Here is a 7,959-nt window from a genome sequence, read left to right as displayed (position 1 = left end):
AGAGGACCATTATAAAAGCCCTATTGTTATGATGCGGGTTCATATTAAAAACATAGGCTATGGTATCCTGGCCATCTTACACGTGAACAAGTTCAATGTTGATGCTCATCTGCAAATCTCTCGTACCACCAGGTAATTCTGGATGACCAAAAATCATTCTCCAACCTCCCCTCATTATTGGGCCATATCAGATGTAGCTCGGAAAAAGGGTTTTTTTTCCCAACCGCCTGACAATTTCCTCCAAAACTGGCAAACAAGAAATGTTTTTTAAAGTCTTGCTCTTGTTTATATTCTTACTGTGACTGACCACATTTATCTACGTGTAGATATGTAGTGCACGCAGACAAAGACACAGGAACGAGTATGAGCTAACAATAAACTTATTAAGATAGACTGTTAGGCAACAAAGAATAAATAAAAACAATGAAAGGTGCAGAAGGAAATAATGAGGGCATGAAAGAAAAGGCTTGTGATTATTAACCCAAGACAGAAAGCTGTCACCTTATTAAGCACAGACAATGTAAATGACAGAGCATGCACAAATGACAAGAAAAATAGTAGGAAGAAGTTTTCCTTATGAATGTTATAAAAGGGTGAAATAAGCACAGGAGTAGAGAGGAAAGAGAGGCAGATTAAGAGGAGAGAGTGAAAGTGACCGGCCTACCTAATACAGGTACTATTGCATAGCATGAGTCCAAAAACTCTTGTGTAGGGATACCATTGTCGTCGTCCAGTCTTATATCACTAAATCTAAAAGAGTAGAACAGATTCAAACAGGAGAATATATTAGAGGTAAGTATGCCATTCAGTTTTATTTGATCAACTCCAACAGAAAAAAAGGGTACAAATGTCAAAAACCAAGCCAGAGAAATGATCCACACAGTGCCATGCATTTCTGTGGCTGACAATAATACCTGAGACTATTCTGCTACTTTGTCTACAACTTAACAGAGTTGTTGTTCTGCTAATGTTCATCTTAAACTGTCTCATCAATTTAAAAAAAGACCAACTCCAAAATGAACACACTGTGGTCCCCATCTTGCAGTTGAATACTGGTTAAGTGAGACAATGATTTTTTTTCCATTATAATAATGTTTACGACATTAAATTGATTATTAACACGCTAGTCCATTGTTCAGTAACACTCTTCAAGGTCTTAAAAAGAGAAAATAAAATAAGTTTGAAATACAGAGTGAAACAAAAAAGCTTTACAAACCCAAATATCAGATGAGGGCCTCTCTGTGTCATGTGATCAAGAGAGAACACACTAATATAAAACACTTATAATGACATCGTGAAATGGATTCAGTTAAAATGTTCCAAACCTGTTGTTATATATAAATTCTGTGCAACACTGTAACACAATTAATATATTTCCACAAACTAAGCAACTGTGCAGTTTAGTCAAAAGTTGCAGCAGAAGTGCAGTGCCTCAAAGACAAAAATACTACATATAGCTTAAATTGGTTAACCCTAATACTGTCATAGTAAAATACCACAGACGATCACACAGTGACGAGTGCGTCCTAAAGAATGTGACCTTCCTGAGTAGCATTTTCATACCTGTGACTCATTGTGCTGAAGAAAGTTTCCACCTGCTCGGTGTCTTCTGAATCTGGTGAATCTCTGGAGGTTTCACCTTCACGTTGAGCCTCCTCTTGGTCTGGAACAGCTTCCTGTTGGTGCTGAGGCTGAATGACGTCCGCTTCCTTGTTGTTGTTGTCATGCTCTTCTCCACTTTGGTCCACTTTGTGCAGCTGCTCTTGTTTTGTCTCCTTTTGATCCTCTGCTTCATGTTCCTCATCCCTCTCTGCTGGTTGTTCGTAGTGTTCAGTCCCAGAGGTATTCTGGGTAGTGTGTGAAGTAGGATCGACTCCCTCCTCGTGGACTGACCCGTCGGCGCCATCGACATCTGTGTGACAAGAGAAGACAAACAGTACTGAGATGACTTGCACAACTATATGTAGACCTATTCTCTTTAACCACAGGCAGGGTACACTGACACAAACTTCATGCTCATCCATCATTTAGTATTTCAGTAAAAGGATATAAACTTCAAGAGCAGCACTACATACATTTTGTGTTGAGTAGAAGTGCTGCTGCACCGACCTCTATAGATTGAATGGTTCAGTGTGTCACAGTTGGGTAAAGTGTGACTGGTTTCAGTTGTGACTACACCCGACTGTGATTTAACATTAATTAGGCTTCTTGAAATGCTATTCGTTACCATCTCTTTGTTTTGGTATTTTTGCCCCAAACTGAAAAGAGTAATGCCGAACAGTTGTTCTTTTATTGCGACTTACAATTCAGTATCTATCTACACACCGTAGGCACAGCTACGGGAGCAATTTTTGGGGTTAAGTGTCTTGCTCAAGGACACATTGACATGAGACTAGTGGAGCAGGAGCCGGGGATTGAACCGCCAACCTTCTGATTGAAAGGCGGCCCTGCTCTACACTTAACCACGGTCACCCCCAACAATTTTGTTTAAAAAAATCTGTCAACATTGTCTTTTCATTTTTTGGAACAGTGTTAATTGGGACTTTTGCATATCAAGCCTTAACCAAAATAACATGATCTCATTTATGTGCTCCTTTTTATAAGTTCCAGTAAAGAAATCAAAAGAAATCACTACAGGGCACCTCATAAGCACACTTACAAATCTATTATGCATTTTAAATGATGTGTCTTTGTATTCACAGTGAGATAGTATATGTATTATAGATAAAACAGACTTGGGTCTTATTTTCCATCAGCAGTAGCTTCTCCTGTATAAAGGTGGTGTTACTGCTAAGGGAAATGCAATAATGTAATTGGGGCATCCATCACTGTCTGCTCACTAAAAGGCAATAATCTATCCATGAGGTCAGATGATGTACACACCAACAACCCTTTGTGATGCGTGTGGGGTCTTTCCTTCATGGAATGCAGGAATGGTTTCAGTTCAGGGAGCATGTGAAGTGGTTTGGACACCTCACTTACCTGATGGGGAATGATGATGTTCTGGTCTGTCTGGCTCATCTGGTCCTTCGGCTCCAGAGTCAAGGCTCTGGTTGTCATGTGCAATTACTTCTCCTGAGGTTTCAGCCAAATCTCTCCATCTGGAATACATTTTGAGTGTGCAATGTTAATTCTAAAACTCAGAACGCACTTATTTTGAGCGAATACAATTGGCAGCTGTGTCTAGTGTAACAGAAATGCAACATTAATGATGTTTTTTTATTTATTGTACCAACAGAAAACATTTGAATGGGTATTTAATGTTCATCTCACTGTCCTGAGTGCTACTTTTAAAAAAAATACATTTGACAGTCAATGAGTAAAGGAGAAGCAGTGTGGGAAGTATAAATACATTATGAAAGAAAACCTACTTTTCTCCAAGGTTCTGTTTTAAATGATTGACAGGTTTAATCTGTTGGAGAAGCAAGACATTGGGGGGTTATACATAATTATATATATATATATATATATATATAAATATATATAATTAAACAAGTAATGCTGATCTTACTAGATTATCTGATTAGAACCAGGAGTGGTGACATAAATGTACCTTCTGAGGTTTGATAGCGGCTACTGAAGGAGATCCTGGTGGACTCTGTGTCGCCACATCTGTACTAAAAGTGTGGTTTGCTATCTGCATGCATTCCTCTAGAGTCTTGAGGAAAGTGGTGCATGTAGACTTCAGCATGTTTCCAGTGTCTATTCCTGTCTGAAAAGGGCAAACAAGCACACACATTAGCCGACACTCCCCCTAAATGTCCTGACAGGTAAGTATGTTGTTTTGGTAACAGCATGCTAACAAAATCTGCTCAAATCTATTAAAAAACTAAATATAAAATAAAGAAAAAAAAGAAGAGAAAATGTACTTGTGATAACTGCTTGCTTCCTGTCTACAAGTACACATAAGCACACAACAATTGAATGTCTTGCTACCCTATACTGCAGTTTCACACCAACAGCAGCTTCTCTTATTTCATCAGCTCATCCAAACCTTAAGCTTACCTCCACCGTGTCTCCTAGCTCATCATTCTCCTTGATCTTGTTTACTTGTTGGAGAAGAAGGTCACAGTACAATCGGAGCTCCGACATCTTAGTTTTCAATGCCTCTGTGTTCTCCTGGAGCTCTGCAATAATAATAATAATAATAATAATAATAATAATAGTAATAATAATAATAATAATAATAATAATAACAGCAAACCGTTAACAACGTTTTTACAATAGAATACTAGCTGTTTACAGGTACTTGTAGCAATCCAATCAAATACCTTTTTCTCTTTTTGTTCGGTTGTCTGTAAGGCAAGCTTTGGCTGTTCCCAGTGCCACCAGCCATTTCTGCCTCTCTGCTGCGTTGATGGCTCTGAGGTAAAAGTACTGCTCTCCTGGTATGGTCAGGTCAACTCGTGTCGAGTCAGAGGAATGAACTAATGAAACACACACACAGCCGCAAACAGGGAGACATGTTTGTCAGGACTACATACAAAAGGGGCGAGAGGAAGTTACTCACATACACTTTGCACAATGAAACACGGTAGACAGGACAAAGTGAGCCATACAGACCTTGGATTTCACAAACGGAAATTTTAATGCTGCCCTTGCAACCTTTCCACGCATCTTCTTGAGAGTCATAGTAAGACAAAGTTCCTCCATCAAGCACAAACCAACGAGGTTGCCAACCTGGGAAAAAAAGAAGAATTTATAGTTGTTTGATCATTGTTTAACGAGCATGGGTATTTCACTTTTCAATATCGGAAATCAATCAGAAAAACTCAATAAAAAACAAGCGTTAACTAGCTTCATGAACTTGTAAAGAGTTAACTTTAACCCTTACGTTAGCTAGCGTTAAGCAGTTGTTAAATCAGATTACAATGACAGATGGTGGGAACTAACGTTATCTACATTGGCGCTACCTGTTAAGACTACTTAAATACGGTTAACTTCTAATTCGTCAAACAGCTAACTCAAAGTAGCAACGTCAAAAGAAATGGTTGTTAATTTAAAGCGGTGCATAAGCTCCGATAGTTGAAGCCTGACGGTCGCTAACGTTAGCTTACCCGTCGCCTGTTAACGTTATCAACTCAACACAAGTGTATGACGTTGTCGTGCTAGCTAGCTACCGTAAAACGAGCACTGTAACCGAAAAACGCAACGACTATAGGATTAACTTACCACTAATATAGTTCGTCCATTTATGTAGCATTCCCTCCATTTTTTAAACTATGTGTTTCTGCCGTTCATTACTTGTTTATCACAACAAGATACGATGCACAGCTGATTGCAGCGACTCCATCGGGCCCCGAGTGTGATTTGTGGAGTAACGTCCTGGGCTTTACATTCCAGCTACGTAGATAAAAGTGCGTAAACTTTTTTGCGAATCGAGCTCTAATGACGTTCCGCCCGCTCCTCCCATTAACATTAGAGGGAATTAAGTACTGTGGGTGTGGATTGTGTTGATTGACACAAAGACAAACCAATAGAATAGGAGTACCTAGGTAAAGGGCGGAGCTTTGTAATGCATGTCTCCAATAGTAGAGGAAGGAGGGCAGACAACTTAACAGTGGTTGTGTTCTCGTGCAAGTTGGCTGCCACGTAGTTGACATTCCTGCCATGTATTTATTTTAGGTACTGCATTTTGTGAAAAGGTTTAAATTAGCCTTTTTTCCCTTAATTTTGCGAGTAAGTGAGCTATCAAAATGAATATTTTTTGTATTTGTTCGATATTGCCCTCACTGTTTGTGCTTGTTACCGGGGGGAAACTGCCAGAGCCAGAAGTGAAAATTGAAGTTTTAGATAAACCCTTCATGTGTTACCGTAAGTCAAAGTATGGAGACATGCTTCTTGTTCATCACGAGGGATTCTTGGAAAGTAATGGCACCCTGTTTTTTTCCAGGTAATTTGTTGCTAGAAACTGTAATAACGCTGCATGCTTTGCTGTGCAATTGTGTTACACTCCTTGTGCAGAGTAGTCAGTCACACACTGTAAAAAGCAATACGTTATCTAATGGACTGCAATATGCTGCAGCCCACCACTTGTCAATAGGACTATCTGCGCTATTTAAATCACTTCTCTTTTCAAATATGCTTGTTTTTTGCATAGTCATGTCTTATGTATTTATTTGCCTAAAGTTCAGAAATGTTTTAATCTTGGATCAACCATGTACAGCACTGCCTAGCTGTGCACTTTATACATAAAGTATATTATTATTATTATTATATTGTCAAACCTCAGTATTAACCACCAGTCCTTAAAGTTAGGTGGCAGCTATTCAAACCTTTATTGTACATATTTGTGATATCAATTCTGTGTGTACTGGACTTTTCTTTCTCAAAGAAAACTGTGATGGATCTTTGTTACTCTTGGCAGCCGCAAACATGGGGATACAAATCCAGTATGGTTCACTCTTGGGATTCAAGAGGTGATCAAGGGCTGGGATAAGGGTCTGAAGAACATGTGCACAGGAGAGCGCAGAAAACTGACCGTTCCTCCATCTCTGGCATATGGCAAGGAAGGAAAAGGTAACATAGACTATGAGTAAGACACCAAAACATGTTGGAGAGGATCTGTTGACTCCCCCTTTATTGTTGTGTTACACCATAACATGTCTGTGCTTCTATTCAGGGGCATAGCACAACATTCTGGACCTTCATCGCATCTGCTATTCATTCTTGTATCTTTGTGGATCATCCTCACATGAGAGCTCTGTATACTCAGTCCCCTTTTCCCCAAGTCCTATGCGCCTGTTTCTCTTACTTACTTTTTTTTTTGTTAACAGGCAAGATCCCTCCAAGCAGTACCCTCATTTTTGACATTGAGCTCATGGAGATCCGAAATGGTCCCAGGTCGCACGAGTCTTTCCGGGAGATGGATCTCAATGACGACTGGAAGCTCTGCAGAGAGGAGGTGTGAAATTCTTTAAAACTGCTTTTCTTTTTGCAGAGTGTATAAATAATATTTTAAATTGCTATGCCATTATCATTCTGTCTATGCTACAGGTAAAAGAGTACCTGAAGAAAGAATTTGAGAAACATGGATATTCCCCTAATGACACAAATCATGAAGCGATGGTAGAGGACATCTTCAAAAATGAGGATGAAGATAAAGATGGTTTTATATCTGCGAGGGAATTCACCTACCAACACGATGAGCTCTAAAAGACTGATTTCATCTACTTTTTTAAACTAGTGTTTGTTTCTTGAATCACTTCCGAAATAGTGACATGAATTGTGAATTAGTTACTGGGCTTGCTTTTTTTTTTTTTTACACTGCAGACGAACAGTATTGTTTCTTTTGAATGAACATGTTATGGAAAATAAGACCCATACTTAATTTATATCTACATTCTGCACTGATAATGTTACCACAAATGCATTTAGGCTCCCTATTAGAATTCATTTTGATTCACTTTACCTGTGTACTGTAAACAGTCAGCCTTGGTGATACAGTCTATGGATGGTAGTTTTTCTGTATGTACATCTTCATTATTCACTAGAGGGCACTCTTGTCCTAGACTTTTGTATCATTTACACATTTCAAAACAAAAGAACAACAATAAAACGGTCAGGGGTCTTTCTCTTCGAGTTTCTAGATTTCTGTTCCTGGCAGATCAAAATGAGACTACAGTCACGTATATAATTTCATGCTATCAGGAGTGAATCACAGAGAAGTATGCAGTAGGTTTATATAGAAAGGTTTCAATCACTTGCCATGATGCACATTCCAAATTATGGATTACCATTGAATTCAATGTCAGGTTGTTCATATACAATTGTTGTTAGCCTAAAACAACCATTAAAATCCCTCAGTAGCATCCAAAATGTACATTTTGTTGGGAATAACATTCAAAGTAAAACAGTATCTGAATACAAAATGATCTTGTTGAACCCCGAGTAGGAAACAAAGTTTTCGAGTTAATATTTAAGTTATTTGAGAACAATTCTTATACAGGAGGGGAAAAT

At 38.7% G+C, this 7,959-nt stretch overlaps 2 protein-coding genes across 2 annotated transcripts in view; one reads left to right on the top strand and one right to left on the bottom strand.

Moving 5' to 3' along the window:
• The window catches only part of plekha8 (pleckstrin homology domain containing, family A (phosphoinositide binding specific) member 8), a 7,142-nt gene extending 1,825 nt beyond the window's left edge, over positions 1 to 5,317 (bottom strand). Inside the window, exons 1-9 of the mRNA XM_068736124.1 lie at positions 5,173 to 5,317; positions 4,564 to 4,680; positions 4,272 to 4,427; positions 4,006 to 4,127; positions 3,554 to 3,712; positions 3,372 to 3,412; positions 2,983 to 3,101; positions 1,564 to 1,912; positions 665 to 750 (exon numbers count right to left, since the gene is read on the bottom strand). Of these exons, the coding sequence (XP_068592225.1) occupies positions 665 to 750; positions 1,564 to 1,912; positions 2,983 to 3,101; positions 3,372 to 3,412; positions 3,554 to 3,712; positions 4,006 to 4,127; positions 4,272 to 4,427; positions 4,564 to 4,680; positions 5,173 to 5,212 (1,189 nt within the window). The 5' untranslated portion in view covers positions 5,213 to 5,317. The remainder of the gene's footprint in view (positions 1 to 664; positions 751 to 1,563; positions 1,913 to 2,982; positions 3,102 to 3,371; positions 3,413 to 3,553; positions 3,713 to 4,005; positions 4,128 to 4,271; positions 4,428 to 4,563; positions 4,681 to 5,172) is intronic.
• Positions 5,318 to 5,576: 259 nt separating this feature from the next.
• fkbp14 (FKBP prolyl isomerase 14) lies at positions 5,577 to 7,574 on the top strand. Its single transcript, XM_068735642.1, has 4 exons — positions 5,577 to 5,893; positions 6,368 to 6,519; positions 6,777 to 6,904; positions 6,997 to 7,574. The coding sequence occupies exons 1-4, from the start codon at positions 5,697 to 5,699 to the stop codon at positions 7,153 to 7,155; spliced, it is 636 nt and encodes a 211-aa protein (XP_068591743.1). The 5' UTR covers positions 5,577 to 5,696; the 3' UTR covers positions 7,156 to 7,574.
• Positions 7,575 to 7,959: the final 385 nt, after the last annotated feature.

Source organism: Cebidichthys violaceus, unplaced genomic scaffold (assembly GCF_023349555.1).
Source record: "Cebidichthys violaceus isolate CVI_PGR_0920_01 unplaced genomic scaffold, fCebVio1.0.p SCAF_7, whole genome shotgun sequence".
NCBI lineage: Eukaryota > Metazoa > Chordata > Actinopteri > Perciformes > Stichaeidae > Cebidichthys > Cebidichthys violaceus.
Note: the sequence above shows the minus strand (reverse complement) of the source record. Positions and strands in the feature narration are given on the sequence as shown.

Excerpts from the sequence above, each read along its gene's own strand:
- fkbp14 (XM_068735642.1), top strand. The coding sequence starts at position 5,697 with ATGAATATTTTTTGTATTTGTTCGATATTGCCCTCACTGTTTGTGCTT. Across the intron at positions 5,894-6,367 it reads GGCACCCTGTTTTTTTCCAG|CCGCAAACATGGGGATACAA; the intron begins GTAATTTGTTGC and ends TACTCTTGGCAG. Across the intron at positions 6,520-6,776 it reads ATATGGCAAGGAAGGAAAAG|GCAAGATCCCTCCAAGCAGT; the intron begins GTAACATAGACT and ends TTTTGTTAACAG.